At 37.1% G+C, this 24,165-nt stretch overlaps 1 protein-coding gene across 1 annotated transcript; it reads left to right on the top strand.

Annotated features, from left to right (window-relative positions):
* The first annotated feature begins 14,854 nt into the window (after positions 1–14,854).
* Positions 14,855–17,772, top strand: LOC109013190 (calmodulin-binding receptor kinase CaMRLK-like). Its single transcript, XM_018995185.2, has 2 exons — positions 14,855–16,383; positions 16,665–17,772. The coding sequence occupies exons 1-2, from the start codon at positions 15,000–15,002 to the stop codon at positions 17,303–17,305; spliced, it is 2,025 nt and encodes a 674-aa protein (XP_018850730.1). The 5' UTR covers positions 14,855–14,999; the 3' UTR covers positions 17,306–17,772.
* Positions 17,773–24,165: the final 6,393 nt, after the last annotated feature.

Below are 24,165 nucleotides of genomic sequence, written 5' to 3'. Positions count from 1 at the left end.
AGATACAAACTCTAAATATACAAGTTTTATACAAGTCATTTATAAAAAGTATGTCTCATTAATAAAAAATAATTTTTTTACATTATTTTAAGATTAGGTCTACCTTTTTATAAGGGCTTGCATAAAATTTGTCTATTTGAAATTTATAAAAATCATTTTTTAAGACTTGTACAGAACTTATCTATTTAAAACATGTACCTAGCAATATTCTATATTCTCTATCTTATATATATTCTCTTTTTATCTCATTCTCTTGCTACGAGAGTAAGGCCTCGTTTGAACGCTTCGACTGTTCCAGAATTTCAAATATAAGAAATTTCTTGAATTAATATTTTTTATTAAATTTTAAAAAATGTGATAAAAAAAGTTGAATAAAAATATTTTAAAGTTAAAAAAGTATTTGAATATTATTTTTGTTTTGAAATTAAAAAAGTTATATTGATTTTTGTGTTTTGTTTTAAAATCTATAAAAGCTGTAATGATTATATAATAATTAGATAAAAATAAATAAAACTTGAAATTGAAAAATATTTTATGTCTTAGTAATGTTTTGGAACGAAATTATGAAAAATCTTGATAAATTTCATCTTATTACCCAAACATAACTGGTGAGAACTTGGAAGTTGGATGTTCACAATTTCATTTTGAGAAAAGAACTTCATGTAGTTTTTATATCATGTATTATTACCTTTTAATAATTATATTTATAAGCTATTACCTTTATGTCATAATCTTATGACATAATTTTAAAATATGTCAGAGTCTATCACTTTCGTCATTGATTTACAAGTTGAAAGGGTAAATAAATTGTTTTGGTAGTTAGGAGATAAATAAGAAACAATATTATATTGACAAATATAATTATTGAACCGCCTAATATACTAATAATGTAAAAGCCTTCTGCATTAGCTAACATCATAAGGTTTTTCAAATAAATAAAAAAAGCTAACATCATAATGTATTGGCATTGTGATTTTTTTTCTTTTTTATAGCAATAATGACTTCCACAGTATGTTTACGGCTCTACTTATAAATGGTATAACTCAATTCTTACAACATCCTTTTATTTATTATTCTCTCATCATTTAATAATGTGGTATTAAATTATTGAAAAATTATTTATTATGTTTTATTTGTGTGTTAATCCTTTTAATTTTAAAAAATTATGATAATTAAAAGGATTGTAAATAAAAAGATGATAAATAGTATTTCTTAGCTAGATAAATATATATTGTTAGGAACGATAGGAGAAAAAAAAGTCAAACAAATCATACACAATACAAGATTTACGTGACTCAACAATATGCATACGTCTATGGAGCTATAGAGGATTTTATTTCAGATGATAACTAAAAATACAATACCGCAATCGTACAAGAGTATAATATAATATGTAAGTAAACCCTAATCAACGGATTAGGTCGGGCCAAGAGCCAAAAAATGAGCAAAAAAATTTCCTTGGGGCAAAGCCCACGAACCCCATGAGATATCGGCCCAAGCTGAAATGCTTATGGACAAGTCTCATTAAAAATCTATTAAAAACCGGAATGGACCCTTATTGAGTCAGGTCATCAACTAACAATCATAAACAAAATTAGACTCCACACAAAAAGGCCAACACACACATGTATAGTGTGATGACCCGGACTTAGCCAAATCTTCTCCTATTACTTTCATTACCTTTAGCCTTAACCCCAATGGAAATTTGGCCAAAGGATAAATGAGGTGAGTAATTAGAGAGGGACATGGGCCCCATCTCATCCTTAGTACCTTAGGCGCCCAAGCCCACTAAGAGGAACAAAGGACTTAATGGCATACGACCAATATGAGGTTTAGGGTTTAGAAACCCTAATTAGGGTTTGGACTATGAGGGGAGGCGCCCATTTGGAAGAAATACTTTTAGTTTTCCTTAGAATTCTCGTCATTAGGAACCTAGGAAAGAAGCATATTGGTTAGTACATTGTTGCCACTTGGTAAGCATGCTTAAAGGCTTATAAGAGAAACCAAATTGATGAGAAAAGAAGTTAGGGTTTGACACACATAGGGCACACGCCCAACGCATCACCCACATGCCACATGGCTTACATGCAAGGCTTACCTCTATACCACATGAACCTGGATGTGAAAATAGAAGAAGGGAGAGAGAGAAAATAGGGTTTCGGAAACCCTAAAGGGGCCAACGCACCACACCATGTAGTGATGAGTGTGCAAGCTCCTAGAAAACCAATGCAATGATGATGGGCGCCTAGGGAAAGTGCCAAATCAGAAGCACAAGATTCAAAGAGGCTCTAGGGTTTGGCCAAAGGGATACGCGTCCACCTAAGGGGCCTCAACCACCATGTTTGCCACTTGTCACGCATGCACGAAGTATGAGAGTCTCTAGAATGGTGTAATCGTGAGGAAGAGGAAGTTAGGGCTTTGAGAAATGGCACACACAGCTTTTGAGGATTCTAAAAGAATCTAAGTCAGAGATGAAGAGAAGAGAAAGAGAGAGAGGGGGGGTCGGCTAGGGCAAGACCCATGCACACATGCCATTGCCAAATGGCAACCATGCACATGCCAAGACCCAAACCCCTAAGCCACTCATTTAGGGTTTTGGCCAAAAAAACCTACACACCCTTGAAGATTCATTGAACCTAGACCACCTGAGGGACACGCCAAGGGCATTTAGGGTTTTGGATTAAGATAAGGGCTACGCCACTTGTCATTCATGCATTAGGATTTCTATAAGGATCTTATGATGACAAAGTCTTAGGGTTTCGACCTTAATGGGGAACGCCACATGTCCTTCATGCAACAAAGTCTTTTTAAGTTTTTAAGAGAGCAAATGATGAAGAGCAAGGGAGAGACATTCGGCCATCACACTTGGCAAGCATGCATCAGCCATGCGCCATTTGTCTCACATGCATCAGCTAGGTGCCACCTATCCAACACAGTTAAAAACCACTTGTCTAACATGCATTAGCTAAAATCATGCTATGCGCTGTTTGTCCAATATGCAACCTCACTCTCAGGATTCATTATATCTAGACTTAAAAATGGAAGAAGGGAATAGATAAGTGAATTTCGGACATCCAAGGGACGCATGCCACCAACCCTCCAGCATTCATGCATGGAAATCTCTAGGAGATATAATCATGAAGGAGTGTAAAAGATACATGGGGAACCATGAGATTAGGACACAAGCTTTTAGAAAATCTCTAGGGTTTCGGTTAGGGGATAGGAGCACGCCACCCACAAGGAATTTTCTAGAAGAATCTTTGATGAAGCGACAATGAGGATTTCGAAGATGGCATGCCATTTGGCAACCATGCCTTGCTCAAGCCTAGGTTCATTGCATCTAGACATGAAAGAGATAGGAATGGGGCTTTAGGGTTTCGACTAGGGAAAGGAGATAATCACTTCTCATCCATGCTAGAGGTTCCCTTTGGCATTTTCGGGAGAGAGAGAGCATTGATGAAGAGAAAGAATGAGGACTTCGGCCAAGGCAGGAAGCAACACGCCACATGGCGTGCATGCACAAAGGCCATTTGGTTTCCACAATCAGAAGTGATGATGGGAGAGAGAGAATGTGTGGAGGAATTGAGGAGCATATTTAAAGAAAGCATTAAAGGGGCCGATGCCCTACACCCCACCAAAGACACCCTAAGGTCATTTGTCCCATTTTTCAAATTTCACATATCCTCTCCTCTCTCTATCTCGTCTACCCTAGGGAGAGCAAGCCAAACACCATCGTTTTCCTACCTTCCAAACGCCACTTACCCACAAACATAGGAAGAAAATTCAGACATCACATTGGGTGGATTCGCATGGTGAGAAATCCTAAAACCTCTATTTCACTCACTTCTCTTGAGCACACATACACCTACACGAAGGTCCTTTAGTTGAGAAGGGCTCGGCTTGGGTGAGTGAAGGTTGTACAAGGTTTGTAGGGATAATGGGAATATTTGGTTCAATCATGATTGATCTTGTCGAGTATGAGTGTCTAGGATTTTTTCTTCTCAAAGATGCCTAAACCACCAATGGCCAAAAATGGAAGTAAAAGAATGTTTGAGAGAGTTAGGTGACACTCGACCATCACTCGGGCTTCAAAGAAGGGTCTTCCTTCTAGATAGAGATCATTGCACTTTCGGCCATAAGAGTTCATGGACACACAAAGTGTACTCCTTACACACACCACGCACACTAATAGCAATTAGGGTTACAATGACAAAATCATTGTAGGTTTTATCGAGAAATGAGAGTATAAACACTATTCAACCTAGGGTTTTCCCCAAGGCACGAGCTTATGAGGCTCAAGGAAGATGAAGGGTCAAGAAATCCTAAAACCGAATAAGGTTAAACCCTAGAACACGACACGCACATGTTTGGTTTGCATTATTGTTGATTTTATTAAGTCTAACTATAGAAACATATACTTTTCAGCTTGCTTGATCTTCGAAAAATAATACTTTGAAACTTTGTAAATTAGCCTCTAACTTACTATTGGATAATATATTTTTCTTTTTATAAAATTTGCATTTTGATTGCTCAAATTGGATTATGGAATTGCTACTTATTACATGCTATGATTCGTATCTTATATGTTCATGCTATACTTAAATGTTGTTTGATAAAATTGTTAATTCAGATGACATGTTGGGAGTTTGAGAAATGGTATATGCTTTGTTGAGCTTTCATATGTTGTATGCAAGTATCTGTTTCGGCATTTTCTAATTCCTTCAAGCTATGCATGTGATGTATATGGCATAAGTACCTAACATTGTTGCATGAGAGTTACATGGTCATGTGTCACATGTTTTTAGGTTGTGCATTGAAGGAAAAATAGTGGTTTTGTCACAAATATGTGTCACAAGCATTTCGGGTTGTGCATTTAAGAGAAATGAAAGAAAAATTATTTTTGTCACGACCTCAAATGCTAGGATTGGAAAATATCCTAGTACAACTCCTCTATCCACTCTGAAGTGCTTAAATTGGAGTAGTAACCCCTCGGTTGATGAAGTACAGTCAACGAATTTTGAATGGATTCTTTTTAAAGGATTCTGGAGCGAAGTAGCACTTAAAGCTAATGGCTGCAACACATGGAGAATATGGTGAAGGTGTTACGATCTGCCATATCATATTGTAAAAGCGATGAAGGTGAATTGCAAACTGTCACGTTATATGAACGCTAACGTACTCACACCTAGTCAAGAGGGTAATGTGATGCAGTCACTAGCCGAGAGCCGATGGTGCTTACAAGAGATTGTTATATTGAAAAGATTACTAGAGATTAATAAGAAATGGTACTATGTTCTTTGGTTATATTGAAACATGGATTACATGTGCACAAGTCCAATGTCTCTTTGAAAAAAGAAAGAATACTGATGGGACAAAAATTTGTTTTGGGTCAAAGTACATGTTCATGCATTCATACTCATGGTTTACCTTATATATGCTTATGTTATCTATGTATATGTTTTTGGTTAACTTGCTGAAATTTTTTGAAATCTCACTGCGGTAATTTTCACTACCATTCCTCTCGGAGTGATAGAACTTTTAGCAGGATCGGGAGTAGCTAATCAGGAAGATGATCAAGGCCGAGTATGAGCTAGATCCCAGAGGAAAAATGGATTTAGTCATTACCTACTTGGAGATAGCAGAGATTAAAAAGATACTTTAATGATTTCTTTGTTAGCAAAAGGCCTTGAAGACAATACTTATTATGTTAAAGTGTAACAGGGAGTTTGATACTCCATTACTATGAAGTATGATTTAAAGTTATGAATGAAGTTGGGATATTAGTTTTATTCTAGTACAACCTTTTATGAAATAACTTATTCCTCTGCAACTATTGCATACTGCTAGTATTATGTTAGTTGCATTGCATGTTAATTGTCATGGACGAGGGATATGTAGCCTTGTATTGCATGTTCTAATGCTTCAGTCATTGCCAAATCTCAAGCAGGGTCTGGGAGAGTCAAGTATAGATGGATAATATGTGATCCCTAAAATGTTTAATGCCTAAACCCAAATTATGTATGAAATTTATTAAGTAGTCATTAGACTCGATCATATGACAAGAGGAATTAGAGTTTTGAATGTGGAGGCCGGCCTACCCAAGTAAAGACATAGACACATCGATGCATATTGTAAGGGGTTCCCCACGCCTGTGCGTGATTTGAGGCAACTAAGAGAATAAGAAATGAAGGATCAGCCCAGAAAGAATAGATTCTTCGACCCGGTCCACGAGTAAGCCCCCTGGACGCAACCTCCATAAGGGAACGTACTGCAGGTGGATGAGTACTTGTCCAGCCCTTGAGTACATGTTCGCGTAACGGGCGGGAAGTAAGGGGGACCCCTCGATTCTCTGATAAGGAGACATTAACGGACCATCAAGGACACTAGCAGGGTAAGACAAATCAGGGAATCACGCGGCATTACTGGCACCATTATCCAAGTTACACGCCATATCAATGATGTCGTCGTAGAGGCACGCCGCATTAAAAGGACTTTGACAGAAGAAACAGTAAAAGAACACAGACTCTATGGGGGCAAACATAATCTGTCCCCTCCAGACTCCCCTAGTATAAATAGCAACTTTCAAATACAAGAAAGTCTCTCTGATTCTTAGACTCTTTCATTATTTACAAACTTCCTAGATACTTTATTAACTTTAGCATCGAAGACTCCCCGGCCCCAAAGCCACCCTATTCCAATGCCTTTATTCTCTATTTACGCAGGCCTAATTCTGAAGATCTGAGTTACTGAAACTTGGTCCAAAGACATACAAAACACTACGTTAACACATATAGTCTACCTTTATATTGTATGTACCAGCATTTATACAAAATGGAAGCAACCACGTGTTGAATTTAATTTCATAATAAGTTGTAAGCTATATCTTTTTCGTAAAATGGCTATGTAATATCATCTCAAACTCAAACTTGTATTTTCGAACACACAATTTCTCAATTTACTAGTGACATGGAAAAAAAGACTAACATATCGTTTTTTAACCACAAAATACAAGTTTTGATATTGCATCAATATTTGGTGGTTTTTTCGGTTGTAATTATAAATACATCAACAATTATATATATATTCTCTTTCCTAACAAATAATAAATGACATAAGTAGTCGTGAATAATTACCATGAAGTTGCTGACAAAGAAAAAAAAGAGTAATATCATGAGAGTCACATAACGAGACCCATATGAAATAATTAATTTTTTTATACAAGTAATTGTAATCATAAATATAAGATCAGATCATACTTATAATAATTCATAGTACTCCAAGATAGTATAATAATTAGTCCTGTGATCTACGAATAAAATCAAATATTATGAGTATTACATAATAATTATATATATAAACTCTCATTTTGAAAGTCACCGCTCTCCCACTAAGTGGTATGGAGAATAATATTATTATACCAAAAATATAATACCGTATTTAAAGGGTCACATGTATTTGATGGAGTATATATTTCTCTTAATTAGACATAATGTGATATACAGATCTACCGAATTTTATCATCAGATGATTAAAAGGAGAAAATAATTATGTTTTAAAAATTAGGAGCGAGAAATCTGTACACATGACTATTTATTTAATAAAATATCAGACGGTGTTAATATATATATATATATATATATATATATATATATATATATAATCAAAATCAGCATACTTGGGTTGTTCCTCACTTGGGTGTGAACTGTGAAGTCAATTAAAGAATACGAATTTCAGAAAATAATACGTATATTAATATAGCCTCTTGGCATTGTAATTTAAAATAAATATAAAGATCGACTATTGCCCACGTTTGATTGTCTGACGTTTGATTTGCTTTCAATGAATAAAATTATATTCTAAAATCCTTATATTAATGTAATCATCAAATCATGATTATTTTTTTCTTTGATTTTGGCATCAAGAAATCATTTATACTTTTTTAAAAAATATATTTAAATTTTTGCAAAATGCATGCCTTAATTTATTTGACAAGTACTTGCTCCAAACCCATGGAAAAAATATGAAGTTGGGAGCATGCGCTAGCCATGATCATTGGTTACGAGATGGTATTTCTAATTTGTCATAAAATATTATATTTTTTATATAAGCATTGATTTTTATGATATGATATTGTCATAAAAAGATGCTATTTGTATTTATAATTTTTATTTATATAATAATACGTACTGATGTGTTATAATAAGTCAGAAAAATGCTATTTATAAATTCTTTATAATATCCTTAGTTAATTATCTTCGAAATTTTTAAGAACATGTATATATAAAATCCTCTATTATTGGCAACTATTATTGATGTGATACTTTTCTTATAATATCCTCTAATGAGAATCTTATTATCCAATATCACGTCAATAACAATAAAAATATGGCTATTATAAAGTTAGAAAAAATTTATTTGAAAGACTCATTTTTGTACACCTAACACATTGTTAATGTGGAAGTATTTCATATCATATAATATATTATCAATAGTTTTAAAAATGATTAATGTTTTAATTTTTTTTTTTCAAAAATTAAATAACGTCGTCTAAATTTTTAAATTAAATACATCGTTAATATGTTCTAAAAAAATACATCGCTAATATAGAAGCATTTTATATCAGCAGTTTTAAAAATATTAATTTTTTTATTTTCTTTAAATAACACGGTCTTGTATATTACAACCCAAAAGTATCCACAATTGAGAGTGGAGAAGCCCAATATTCCAAAATTAGAATTAATACCAAGTGGGTGGGGATGATCGGGCCGTGGGCTTGGTTAACGGTTGGATTTGGGTTCGATGCTTCTTCAATGTGGGTTATCATAGAATTAAAAAAAAAAAAAAAAGCGTGATAATTTGTTGTACAAAGCCCAACCATACAGATTTACAGGCCCATCAAGTCCAGTACCCCTCACATATAACCCCTTAAATGCTGGTGCTGAGGCAGAAAATGGGGACGCTCATTTCACCAATGAATGTATGAGCTCGTAAATACTTCAACCGTATGTATGGTCCTTTTAAACTTCTATTTGCAAATCTGTGTTTCTTTCATACCTTCTATTCTTCTGACACATAAATTTAGAGCTACAAATGAACAGAGTAGCTTGTGAAGAGTTCGAGCTTGGCTTGTGTATATTTGATTCGAACACGGTTTATTTAATAAATGAGATGTTCGTAAATATTAATATAGATTCGAATATTAAACGAATAAAACTCATATAAGCTCGACTTAATTTGTTTGAGCTCGTTTTGAAGCTCGTAATATGTTTTTTATATATATTATATGTTAGTTATATTTTATATACTTAATTATATATTATTAATTTATATATAGTTTACGTTATTTAATATATATATATATATGTTATGTTCCCAAAATGTGTATAGGATAATTTGAATAATAATATATCATACAACTACAACTATTGATTTATTATATTGTCTATATGTAATAAAAAGTTTAGTTTATTACATTTATCTTGTGTATTATTCTTTTAATTTATAACTAAAAGTTATTTTTATGAAAAAAGTTATACCATAAGAATTTGGTTTGAGTTTTTTTAGTAAATATTTTTTAAAAAAATTATTAATCAAAAGATAAAATTCAAAAATTTTAAAATAAAAATCCGAGTTCGGTAGTTCGAGCTCGAGTCATTTGTTTATTTTTAGTCTAGCTCGAGTCGAATTCAAACAACATTAATGATTAACGAATCAAGTTCGAACAAAGATATTCAAATTTATTCAAGTTCGAATCCAGTTCAAACGAACAAACATGTTAATCAAACTTGAATACCCTTACTCAATCCAACTCGATTCGTTTGTAGCCCTCCATAAGTTATCTCCCTAAGTTATCTCCTACTGTGTTAACCATGTGAATAATCGGTCATTCACACCAATTTATAATAAATTTAATGACTAGACATGGAATCGGAGACACGTAGACATATATCTGAAAACGAGGGTGTTACAATGTGTCTAGCCTTTTGCTATGAAAAAGTGGTACGGATATGAGCCGTGTCTGCAATAATTAATGTTAGGTTCATTTGGATAGAAGTGAGGGTTAGGTCATAGATGATGATATTTAAACAATTCCAACATACAAAAAGAATATAATACAAAAGAATTAAGCCAAAACTCACGTACGGTAGCTCGAGTTTTCTACATAATATAAATCATGCTAAGTACAGGGTATATATGGATGATCTTGAACCTTCGTTCAGAGTGGACAAGCTTACACAGGGTATTAGAAATTAATATACGGGATTTATACACTCTAAGATTGTTAATATCATTTATATGATTCACTTTACTGTCTTACCTATCCATTTCCTTCAAATTAAAAGGAATTTAAAGCCTTACTAAACTACTAAGGACTAATCGGGACTTGAGTTTATTTAGGTCAAGGTTGTTGCATCTGCAATAGACATTATTACGTGAAGCACGCATCATCATATCTTCTCCTAGCAATGAAATCTGCTGTGTATTTGTATTTGTTCGCATCTCAGCTTATCAACCGACATCATCCACAACAAATTCACTTTGCTTTAACCAACCAACCAAAAAAAAAAGCTTTAGAGGAAGTTAATATAAATGGAGCAGGTTCAATTAATTAGTTCGACCATCCTAGGACTAACCTATTTACTAATCACTGTAATCATGAGTCGTACTCTCATGGTTCGGTTTTGGTTTCAGACCAAATTACTTCCAAGAATTTTGCGGGTGAGGCCGGCTTTAAGCTAGAGGTACTATATGTACAAACTGTACGTGTTTTCATTTTAATTTATTTTCAAAATGCCAAATGTTATTTATATATGGTGGTGTAATCGTTTTGTTACTTGCATGTGATATGCATACATGCAACATTTGGATCATTTATGTGATAAGAAGTTTTGCACTCTCGATCGGGATTGCTTTTGAAATTGTATGGTGAAAATTTGGTTGCTCATCGATCTTCTGATCAGAGTTTATACTAATGGATAATGATATACTTACAATTATTTTATATAAAATTGTGTCTATGATGGGAGTAAATCCCTTGGGTCGGGGCTAAAGGCAAGGCCCAAGTTAGAGCCCAAATACGAGATCTGGACAGGGCTAAATAGATTAGAAAGTCTTGGGTCGGAACCTGGATATGAGATCCGGGTTAGACCATGCTCATGTCAGGAACCAAGTCAGAGGATACAAGAGAGGCTTAAGGAAAAATGAATGTCGCATTCAATGCAAGCCATGAAAATATAAGGCAGTTCACACCGAGCATTAATGGGATAGGAGGAACTCAGAGCAGAAAGTACACCGCATTCAACACAAACCAGGGCAGAAAGCACGTCGCATTGAATGTAGACCAGAGCAGAAAGTGTGCCGCATTCAATGCGGCCCAGAGCTCGAACTACGCACAGCGAATCTAAACACTTCATAGCTCGGCGAGCAGACGGCATGAATATAGCTCAGTGTGTAGACGACATTAATATATAATCTCCTGCAATGCAACATCCCACTATCATGGAGACCAGGTCAGCAAGTATAAATAGACACTACTTGCAACAAACAAGAAGGTTAATTTTTACACCCATTTTCATTATTATTTTCTCTTCATCTCCTACATTAAAACTAATTTAAGCATTGGAGGTACAACGGATCCCGAGGTCCCCCTTTTTCCACTATGCAGGTGACGACCTGAGCATTGTCTGCATAGAGTTGCCCAGGCCCCCTAAAACACAACATCATCAGTGTCATTTGATCAATTATAGTTTAAGCTTTGTATGAGTTGAAATTCATTTTAGAAGGTTATCTTTCATTTTAGTATGTAAGTTAGTTTATCAAATTTTATCTAAAATCTAGATATTTTTGTTTCACATTAAGCATATAATGTTATAATTGAGACCTTAAATAATATATTTTTTTTTACTCAATGAAGTATAGAGAATAAAACATATCAACTATTTTTCATGTAAATTATCAACTTTAAATGATTTTTCTTGTTTTTTCACTTTGGATTCCATATTAAGAAGTCTAATATTGTATAACAAAAAAACTTTGAGATTCATATCAATGAGTTTATTATTTTTCCTAAACTTAGTTTTAATTTAATTTTGGTGAGGCCACATCCTTGAAAATAAATAATATATAAAAATTATACAAAATTTTGAGACTATAGGAAAAAAATTGGAGAAATACATTTCTAGATATATTGAAATTTTAGAAAATTTTAGAGAACATATAAGGATTGTAATTTTTTTTTTGGAGGGGGGGGGGGTATATTTATAGAATTATAAAAGAAATATAGGATATATTTTGAATGTTTTTAAAATTTTGGGGAGGCCATGACCCTCCTAAGTGGACATACTGTAGGTCTGTCGCTTATTATAGTAATTAAAAAGACTAATGCTAGATACAATTTTAGGTTATGTAAATCTTGCACATTTCATTTAAAAAAAAATGTGGAGTCCACCATTAAAAAAATAATTTTTTTATGTAAGTTTCAAATTTATCTACTTCTTTCAAAGGAAGTTCAAGGGTTTGTAGACTCTAAAATTACAAGATGACTGCTATAGTCACAAAGAGATTACACAAAAGTTATCACACAAACTGATGTGGTTTCATGTGATCTGTTGGATCTACTTTACAATAAAAATGCTTTACAATCTGACGAACTACGTGAAGCCACATTAGTTTGTGGAATTATTTTTGTATAATTTATTTGTGGCTAAAGTATTTCTCAAATTACAAATATCATTTATGTAGTTCACTTTGACCTTCTACCTATCCATTTCCTTAATTCAACTTAAAAGGAATTTAAGGCCTTAACTACTAAGGACTAATCGGGACTCGAGTTTATTTAGGTAAAGGTTGTTGCATCTGAAATGTACATTACGTGAAACATGCATCATCGTATCAATTTATATGCTTGACTTCTCCTATCAATGAAATTTTCTGTGTATTTGTTCGCATCTCAGCTTATGATCAACCGACATCATCCACAACAAGTTCACTTTGCTATAACCAACCAATAACGAAAAAAAAAAAAAGAGCTTTACAGGAAGTTAAATGGAGCTGGTTCAATTAGTTTGATCATCATAGAACTAACCTATTTACTAATCAGTACTCTCATGGTTTGGTTTTAGTTTCAGACCAAATTACTTACAAACTTTTTTTTTTTTAATTTTATGAAACCATCGGTCGGTCATCGATCTCTTGATTAGAGTTTATTCTAATATCTAGTTCAATTTTTTTTCGAGTAGTGTTATATATATTTAAAATTTAACGTATACGATTCATTTTATCAATTTATTTTAAAATTAAAATTTAAAATTAAAATTAAAAGTTTCATAATCTTTAACAAGTAATTAATACGTAATGTTAATATCCAAAAACGACACAGTCTGAAAGGGAATAAAGATCTATTCTTGAGATACGTTGAGATAGACTGGACCTCGATTGGTGAGGTTTGGAGCCCCCGATAGTGATTCAGTGCGGCTGTATTGTGTCGGTGTATATATCCATGGTGGTGAGCAATATTTAAATATAGAGAAAATAAGAAGAGATGAACATACAGATTTACGTGGTTTGATACTGGACTTACGTCTACAGGAGTTTGGGGAGGAGAGATTCTACTATAATATGCTTATTTACATTCGCTCATAGCCTTACATTTCTCACTATACAATAGGAGTTGGAGATCTACTTGTTGAAAAAAATGTTCTCTCTGGAGCTCTCTGTCTAGAGGTTGAAGAAGAAGTTGAAGCCAAAAGAAAAACTCGGAAGTCCCCAATCCATAGGCACCCTTTTCCTTTTATTTGACCCTCTTCATGCCTACATCTCGGTAATTGTGAGGGATGTCTATTTTACGTGTCTGACCATCTCTCATTTTCTACTTTCTCATGATACCTTACTGCCTCCTGATTCCTGACTCCCTCGCCCTCTTGTCCTTTTTTAGCCTTTTTTTCTCTCTCTTTATTTATCTTCTAGTGATGACCTTTTGATGGATTGGATCTTGAGAACCATTTTAGACATGGTATATTTTATGCCCTCACATTTAAAAAATTAAATATTTTGTAAACTTTTTTTAGATACAGTTAACATTTCTCAGTCTTTTATTATATGTTTTGCTAAAGCTAACGAGCACGGCCTCACCATGTTTGCAAATGAGCTTTTGGTGGTTGTTTGAACGTTGATAGTTCTCTCAACAAAAGTTGGGGATTGATGTTCTTTTACAGTGCATGGAAAGGACAGAAAGCTACGAGAGATATGGTCTTTTAGGACTAAGATCATATAACTTTCTTTAAAATAAAAATAAAATAGAGGTTAATAAAAGAATGAAAATTTTTGTATGGAAAATATATATAATTTATAGAAAAATGATGATTATAAAATGAGTAGTATGGTTATAAAGAAATTTTATAAAAATAAATTTATAAGTTATAGACGTAATTTTATACGATACGGTATTATTTTATAATAAAAATAATATTATAATTTGATATAATTCATCAAATTATAAAAATTTATAAATTTATTTTTACCTAAACTAACAAAATTAAGCTGTGTTTAAAGTTGTATTTGGATATTGAAGTGAGTTAAGTTGAGTTGAGTTGAGATAATAAAATATTATTAGAATATTATTTTTTAATATTATTATTATTTTAAAATTTGAAAAATTTGAATTGTTTATTATATTTTATGTTAAAATTTAAAAAAATTATAATAATAATTTTTTAAAATTATTATTATAATTTTTTTAAATTTTAACATAAAATATAATAAACAATTCAACACTCCCTTCTGAAAGTCTTCCGTCAAAGTTAACGTCGTTTGCTAAGCCAGCCTCCCACTTCACTAACCCACTGCCGTGTGGCGCCCCTCGGTCATAACCAAACCATTCTAGTCCCATACTAGGCCCTTCTTCCATTCATTTCATCATTTCATGCTCATCTCTCTCTCTCGCTCTGCTTGTCTTACTAAACAAGGTACGCAGGAGAATCTCAAAAACTGTGAACCAAGAAATGAAGATCTTTTCCAGATTTTTTGTTTTCTTTTTGCTGGTTGCGATTGTGGAATCTGCATGCAACAGTACAGACCGAGAGTTGGTCTTGAAGGCTTTCGAATCAGTCCATGGATTCAATCATTCTTGGCTTGACCCGTCTTCAGATTGGAACTGTTCAAGGGAGATAAGGCTTCCGTCCAGAAATCTAAGCGGGATCATATCTTGGAAGTTTCTCGGAAACATGTCTCAGCTGCAGGTTCTTGACCTCTCTGGAAACTCGCTGCAGGGGTCTGTGCCAGGTTGGTTTTGGTCCATTTCAAACTTGATACATGTTAATTTGTCCAAGAACCAGTTTGGAGGGAGCATTGGATTCGAATCCACCACGGGAGACCGTTCGTTCTCATCGGTTCAGGTGCTCAATATGTCAGCCAATAGATTCACCAATTTGGTTCGGCTCTATGGTTTTTCGAAGCTCAGAGTTCTTGACCTTTCGCACAACAGTCTCAGAACTCTGCCCTCTGGGTTCAGTAACCTCACCAAGCTAGAGCACCTCGACATTTCAAGCTGCAACATTTCAGGCCATGTGAAACCCATGTCGGTTCTTCGCTTGTTGAAATATCTAGACGTGTCTAGCAATTCCATGAATGGTACTTTTCCTTATGATTTCCCCCCACTCAGTGGGCTCAAATTCTTAAACGTTTCGTTCAACAACTTCACAGGACTAGTTGGTCCAGACAAGTACTTGAAATTTGGGAAATACGCGTTCATACAATCTGGAATTAATAATTCAAGAACGACTAGTATTCACAATATCCCACCTCATTCCCAAACCCCACCTCGCAGACCCCTCCGAAAGCACATCCCCACAAACAAAAGCTCTAGCACGAAGAAACCCGTGTCAAAATCCAAACCTCTGATTCTCGGTCTATCATGTGCATCTGCATTTGTCTTTGTTTTCATGGCCTTCTGTATAGGATTGTTGTGGCGCAGAAGGAAAAAATTGGCAAGACAGAACAAATGGGCAATCTCTAAACCGGTCCAGTTGCCCTTCAAGTTCGAGAAATCAGGGCCGTTCTCGTTCGAGACGGAGTCAGGCACATCATGGGTGGCGGACATCAAAGAACCAACCTCTGCCCCTGTAGTGATGTTCGAGAAACCCCTGATGAACCTGTCCTTCAAGGACCTGATCGCCGCCACGTCGAACTTCGGCAAGGACTCCCAGCTCGCGGAAGGTAGGAGTGGGCCCGTGTACAGAGCCATCCTCCCTGGAGGCATCCACGTGGCAATCAAAGTCCTCGAAAACGCCAGGGACGTCGACCACGACGACGCCGTATCCCTGTTCGAGGACCTTTCCCGGCTGAAACACCACAACCTATTGCCTCTCTCTGGCTACTGCATCGCAGGTACTGTACTTGTACTGTATCCAGTTGTCTTATCTATATTCTATTTATTTTCAAAATTTCACAACTCCTCCGGTTTTTTAATCTTTGATCGATCGGCCTCACGGGTTTTGAATTTGAATGGCTTTAGTGTCGTACTCTGTTGACTGTTTTGTGATGCATGACTATTGTCGCGGAAATCTAGCGCAGGTCATGATTAGGTTGTGCAGAGATTCATAGAGATTCGTCACATTTGGACGGTCTTAGATTGATGCTTCATCTTTTTCCGCGGTTTTTTTCCCCAGGGAAAGAGAAGCTGATTGTCTACGAGTACATGTCGAACGGTGACTTGCACCGGTTGCTTCACGAGCTACCGACTGGGGAGCCCAACGTGGAGGACTGGAGCGGCGATACTTGGGAGCTGCATGACGCCACCGGTTCCCACCTATCTTCTCCGGAGAAATTGGTCTGGCTCACGCGCCACCGCATTGCAGTGGGCATAGCTCGTGGGCTTGCGTATCTCCACCACGCCGGGTCCAGACCCGTCATTCACGGCCACCTCGTGGCCTCCAACGTCCTACTCTCCGAGAACTTCGAGCCCCGGATTGCGGATTTCGGGTTCCGGAACATCGGGACTGGAGACGTGGGGCAGTGCAGCACTGAGACGGACGTATATTGTTTCGGGGTGGTTCTAATGGAGCTGCTGACGGGAAAAGTTGGGTCCGCGGAGACGGTGGTGTGGGTGAGGAGGTTGGTCAGAGAAGGTCTGGGAGTTAAAGCGCTGGACCCGAGGCTGAGACTCGGAGGGGATGAGTCGGTCATGGGGATGGTGGAGAGTCTCCGAGTGGGGTACTTGTGTACGGCGGAATCACCTGGTAAGAGACCCACCATGCAACAGGTCCTGGGTCTACTCAAGGACATAAACATCACACCCACGGCGGACTGAAGCTGAGTTGACTCGCTACGACGTCGACGCTTCAAGTTCCGAGATAAACGAATTGCCATCTTCCACCACGCGTGCGAAACAGGGGACCTCGTGAAGAGCGAATTAAGTGAACGATTACCTCGATACTTATTTTTTTGCCGCTTTCATTGAGGCGATGGGCATTGCAGATGATTTTTAGATAATGTTTTCGTGTCTCTATTTAGATTTTAATTCTTATTATGCCATGCATGTACGGACAAAACTTAAAAAATAGTGACCAGAGGCCTCCAAAAAAAAAAAAAACAGTGAGACAGAGGGGAGTGTAAGGTAAGGAATTTAATGGATGGTGGTGGGGATGTTCTTATGTTGGTGAGCAAAGATGGCAGATTTGCAGAGTATCCCACTTGAGCTTGTTGCTTGCCTCTTACGACACGAGGGTTCCCCATCATTTTCTCTTTTTCCATCTATAATAGATATTTTCTTTCCTTTTGGGCATAGCTATTCTTTTTCTTTCTTTGCATTTTTTTTTTTTCTGTACTTATTTCCTTTACCTTTATTCTTTTGATTTTTCTTGTTCTTTTTTTCTTTTGTTTGAGACATTTCACAAGAGAAAAATATCCTAGAGTGCTAGATATATATCCTATTCGTGCATGTCGAGTTTATCATAGTTACGTATGTATTTGGACCAACCGGACCCTCAGCCGGTGGATGCATGTTTGCTTGGCTTATGATCATCTGTGGCGTATTGTGGTCTAAAATAACAGCCTGACACCCCTGTTAATTTGGTCCATGCCGTCAATTTTGTACGCCCATCTGTCCCCGCCACTACGGTCAACGTTCAAATAGCCAATCATGCTCGACTCCTTTACAACCGTTCAAATGAGATGAAAATGGGCAGTGGTATAGATATATAGCATTATTAGTCTTGTCATGTATATGAGGAGTATCTTACCGAACGTGGGCGGTCGGAAAGGGAGAGTTTCTTTCTAGTTTCTACATCACCCAACGCCGTGTTCACTCCCACTTCGTTTGGAGTTTTCTTACAACTTGCAAACGTGGAGTCGGTCCCCGGATGGATGGATTTTCTGCATCATCCAAATGTTTGATGGTATAAAATTACCGTTTGTATAAGAAAAGTTAAATTTTATTATTTATTTTATATCTTAATATTTTTTTATGTATGGGTTAAATTCTTCTTTAATAGATAGTCTAATACGTGAAATATTTAATTAAATAAAATATAGTATAGAATCAAAATTTGAATTCAAAATTTTTATTTTGATATCACGTGAAATCATAACTTATTTTAAATTTTTAAATTTATAAAAAAAAAAAAAATTTATTATTTATTTTATATTATAACGTATTAATGTAGTTTTCATTGATATCATCCCTTGAAGCTGATATTTCAAATCCTAGACAAGACTACACGCAACTGGAAAGAAAAATAAAAAGCAAGAGATTCTTTAGCTTTAGTGAACGTAAAGCAAGAGATTCTTTAGTGCTGGTATGATTCGCGTCCAAAGAGGGTGGAACAAAATGCACGCCCTGCTCTGACGTTAAGGCTCTTAACTACAAAACTAGTTACTCATTTGCCATTGCTGATACTAAAATAGCCTTTTTAAGTTGAGAGATTATCTATAAGCCCAAGTGTTAAAAGGACAAAAATCATCCAACTGACTAGAACGGGAAAAAGAGTCACTCCCGGCCCACAATAGTGACTAGGGCCTCAATGGTCGGTTTGAAATGATGACAGTTTGGGACGTTGGTATGTGACCATATATACATCCATAGCAATAAATAGTAAAAGAATACTGGAAATATAAATGGAAAATAGGATACAGATTTACATGATTCGGCACGAAGCCTACATACAAGAATCGTTTGGAGGGTAAATCCTCTATACTGAAAGTATATTACAGTCTCATAATCTCTCATATCTTATAGTACAGTGAGGGTCGGTGACCCATTTTGTCTAGAGAAAATAAATAAAATAGCGTCCTGTCACATGAGGCTAAAGAATATCTCCCCGTCTTCCGGTAGGAGTTGCCCAGAAGTCGCTCTCCCATTTTTTTCTGGTCTCATATTCCATTATTGGGATTTTTTTGAGTGGTTGGTGAGGGAGACAATTTTATGTCATCTCACCTTATGCGAGTCTGACTTGTTTTCCTTCTTCAACTTTTGCTTGTTGTCCTCTCCTCTCTCTTCCCTCCTACATTTGATGAGAGACTGGGAGTAAAGACGGTGGTTGGAATACTATTTTGAGCTTGGTTTATTTTCCCAACATGAAGAGAAACAAAAACAAAAACAAAAAAGCAGAGGTTGTTCTAATTAGCTACATACGTACCTTTCTTTATGGAAAGAAAGAAACTAAAATGGCTTCTAGTAATCTGCTTTACCCAGTGTCTTTTGAGCCATGGAAGGTGCCGGTTCTCTAGAGTTTTTCCGGTCTTCTTCATTTTGGCTTTCATGTCTTTAGTACTTTTCCTTTTGATGGTTTTTCTTTTCCTTGAGGATTTATACATGCATTGCATAAAAGGATGCATGGTCTTCTTCAAGGATGTTCACTTTTTGCACACTATAACAGAACTGAGTTTTTTTTTTAATTATTATTATGCCCAAGAGTGTTTCAGGTTTGTCGTCTCCAAAGTTGAATTAACTGTCGGAGTGATCACCTGTTGTGCACATCCAGAAAGATTTGCACACTTAAAATGAACTATTGAGCAAGTTAAATTACGAACACGTGACCTATGTGATACGGATGCATGGTTGTCAAGTCTCTACTTCGCCTTTTAAACTCTTGTCATGAATTCTAATAATAAAGCTATTGCATGAGCATAATTCACGAAATTGTAATGCGAGACTCAACAAAAGGGCTTGAGCTCAAAACAAGAGGTAATGTGTTCCCTTTGGACCATGTATGATCATTCAGGCCCGTTTAGACAGTGATATAAGATGAATTAGTTTTAAGTCAAAATTAAATAAAATATTATTAAAATATTATTTTTTAATTTTATTATTATTTTAAAATTTAAAAAAATTAAATTATTTATTATATTCTATATAAAAATTTATAAAAATTATAATAATGAGATAAAATAAAATATATTTTTATATCCAAACTGGACTCAATATTGTTTTCCTCAATTTTTATTTAAGGTGTCTATTTCTCTATTTTAGACCTTAAAATCTGGATAAAAACTATACATAGTGGGTCTTGATCCATTCACAAAAGACTCGACCTTAGCTTAACCATGACCCAAGAGTGAAATCAACACCGTCGGCCCAGCCCACTTTCCTCATCTGTTTGAAGCTTCTGGAAGGCAAAAATCCCCGGTTCCTCCTACCTTTCGAAGTTCAATTCGTACTAAATTTGCTTCCTAATTCAACTTTCAAACCCCATGCCACCAATCCCCAGGTTCGACGCTTTCAAACAATGGTTCTAAGGAAAAGCAATTTGAAGGCATTGCTATGTTATCTATGTACAACGACGAACAAGAAGAATAGGAGGAACGACGACCAGAAGATGAGAACGCAGAGCGATAAGATTCAGTTCGAGAGCAACAAGATGACGCTTTAGGGACTTGATAATGGCAGAGCAAGATGATTTCATGGGCACCGATGACAGAGTAATAGGCGGTGATTCTGCCCACGATGCCACGCCACCGATTCCTTGTGAGAATACGACGCAACAGCCTCGGGTTTCAGTCGTGTCGTCGAAGCAAGAGGCATTGCCGGCGTTGGATAGTTCCACGACGAGTAGGAGAGGGCAGGTCACGATTGTGGACTATGGTGACGATGAAGTTGCTATGTCTCCCGAGCCCGATGTACCGCGTTTATTTTTTCAACATACATTGTTTAGTTGCTGAAAAATTAGGAGAAATCCTTATTACGTCGGCCTACTCATATTCTCTACTTCACAACTCGCACTTTGGAGCCGCAAGGCCCGCAACCTTTCAATGTCAACCAGGAAAGGTTTAAACACAAAAAAACGTTCTTGAGAATAGATTTAGTTAAGAACCTTGTTCTTTAACGAGTTATCAAGGCATGATTAGAATTTGAACTTTTGAAATATTTATGGCAAATAGGCAATAGAGTAATGTTAGATATAGTCGTAGAATGTATAAATATTGTATAATATTTTTTAAAAAGAGTGATATTTACTATTAAAAATATAATTTTCTTATATAAATATCGTATTTACTCAATTTTTTAAAAAGAATTGCGCGACGTTTGGGCACACCATGATTGTGGCAGGTCATGCCTTGGCTGCACCACGACGCATGCCACGAGTAGGCCATGGCCCAACCTCGGTTACCCCATGGCTCATGCCACAAGCAAGACATGACCCAACCTTGGTCGTGTCATGGCCTTTGCCTCGCGGCCAGCCGGACACGCCCATGACCATGCCATAATAGGCCATGGGCGAGCCACATACAGGCCATGGCCCATACCTTAACAGCACCAAGGACCAGCCAAGGACAGGCCACGTGTTAGACCCCCACGTCGAGTTGTCTCTAGAGATGCCGCACATGCCCTAGTCATGGTGGGGACATGCACTTTGGCTAGCCCACAACCATGCCTTGGCTCGTTGAGTGACACGCACGGGGCGCCCAGCCTGCATGCATGCCTTGGCTTGCACGATGGCACTCACGGGGCGCCCAGCATGCGGGCTAGCATGCGCGCAGCACAGCACCGCGCACCCATGCGCGCGGCATCATGCGCATTAGCAGGCCGCCCGCCCATGCGCTTCCCAATGCATAGGCTAGTGCGCACGCCAATGGGCCGCGTGGCCCTGCGCGCACCCTTGTGCCGCAAGGTCATGCGTGCGCCCATGCGCCGCACAGCCAGTCCAGCCCGTGCGCGCGCGCGCATGCCCAGACTCACTTTGCCGCACGCCCATGCCCAATCTGCCGTACACCAGCGAGGTTAGTGACACGCCCCATGGCATGCCATCCAGCGCATGGCTCTAGCCCGTGCCTTGCGGAGCAGGTCAGTGGCATGTCCACCATGCATGCCATCTAGCGCACGGCTCCAGCCCGTGCCATGCAGCCAGCGCCTAAGCCACCAGCTTGGGCCATGCTGAACCACTTAGTCATAGACCAACCCGAAGACCAACATGCAACCACTTAACCCACCATGGGCCCATGCATGTCATACTATGGTTTAGTCCATGACTTTATCTTATTGTTTTTATTTTAATTAATTATTATTTATTTACTTTCAATGGACCTATTGGCGGTTTCCAAGTTGTAACTTATAAATAGGACCCTTAGTCATTTCATTCACATCTTTTGACAAATTCCTAAGAGGAGAAACTTTTATTTGAGAGATCACAAATCGGTGCCATAGCACTTGGGCATTTTGGGTGATATACGTTGATCCCAAAGAGAGGATTACACTTTGCAATTCTTTGAATAAGTGTAGTTCATTTATCTTATTCTTGTAACTTGGTTCAATTCATGAATCCAAGTTGTGTTTATCAATATATGAGGTTTATTCAATTCTTGTGCAACTCGTGAATCAAGTGTTGAATTATCTTATTTGTTCTTTTGATTATTCAAGGCATAAGTGTTCTTACTTGTGTTCTTGAGTAATATTCATATTGTTCTTGGTGTTCTTCATTATTTTCAGCTCTTCAATCCATTTCACTCACAAAAGTCGGCTAACCTAGTGTTAGTCTACTTTTCATAAATTGTTGGACTCTTCCAACCCTAGTGGCCGAAACACTCTTTCCATTTGTGAGCAAACCCCACTCGGCCAACACTTCCCTAATTGGAAAGAACCCTAGCCGCCCACTCCACTTACCAAACTAGGATTCCTATAATTTAGGAATCCCTAGTTGACCCAAACACTTACCCTATTCGGCCAAGTCAATCCAATTGAGTTCCTTGAATTTAGGAACATCCCACCAATCACTCCCAAGCTTGTTCGGCCAACCCTAGCCGACCAAGTATTGCCCTAGCTCCTAAACCCTAAACACAAACCCTAGCCGCCCATCTCCATACTTCCAAACTCTAAACCTAATCCAAAGTGGCGCCAACCCTCATTCTACCGCATTGCCGTGCACCACTTTTCACCCTTGCTACCATACACTTTACCAACATTTCCCACCATTCCATTCATCCAATTTAGCCTAAACACTTGACCATATCCCACCAAAGTGATCACCTTGACCACCATTGTTCAAGAATCAAGCAAGAGATGAACGAAGGATCGGTCATCACAACAAACATATTGGCGTGGAGAACATAGTGTTTAAGGACTTGACCGAGGTCCCTAACACCACGACCACACATAGCCTGCCCATCAGCAGCCCACGAGGGCCAACCAAAGCTAGCCACGAGCTAGCCTACAGCATGCCATGGCAAGCCACGCCAAGGCCATGGCCCAAGCAAGGCCACGGCCAACTCATGGCCAGCCATGACCACCAAAGAGACATGAAGGAGGGGATTCAAGGCTTCTAGAAGATAAGGTTGTTGGAGAAGACAAAGAGAAGATCAAACAGGACTCTCAAGTGATTACACAAGATAAGGTAGAGTCCAAAATTGACTTTAAGAGAGACAAAGAGAGAGGAAGAGTCGAAGATGAAGCCAAGACGAACCAAGACACCATGAGGGCACTATGTGGCCGGTCACCAAGAGGGGATAAACCTATCCCTACATTTTAGGCTTTATCCCATAGCTTTTAGACTTTATCTCTTATGTTTTAGACTTTGCTTTCCTAGCTTTTAGCATTTCACTTGTGTTGAAACTTTGCTAGAAAGTCCTATAAATAAAGGCCTTGTGGCCTACTTTTTATTCATTCTTTGGCTTTTAGAAATTTCGGCTAGGCTTGTTTAGTTCTTTAGATTTTCGGTGCTAGAGTGATTTACTCTACAC

Source organism: Juglans regia, chromosome 4 (genome assembly GCF_001411555.2).
Source record: "Juglans regia cultivar Chandler chromosome 4, Walnut 2.0, whole genome shotgun sequence".
Classification (NCBI taxonomy): Eukaryota; Viridiplantae; Streptophyta; class Magnoliopsida; order Fagales; family Juglandaceae; genus Juglans; species Juglans regia.
This window is presented reverse-complemented; position numbering and strand designations above follow the sequence as displayed.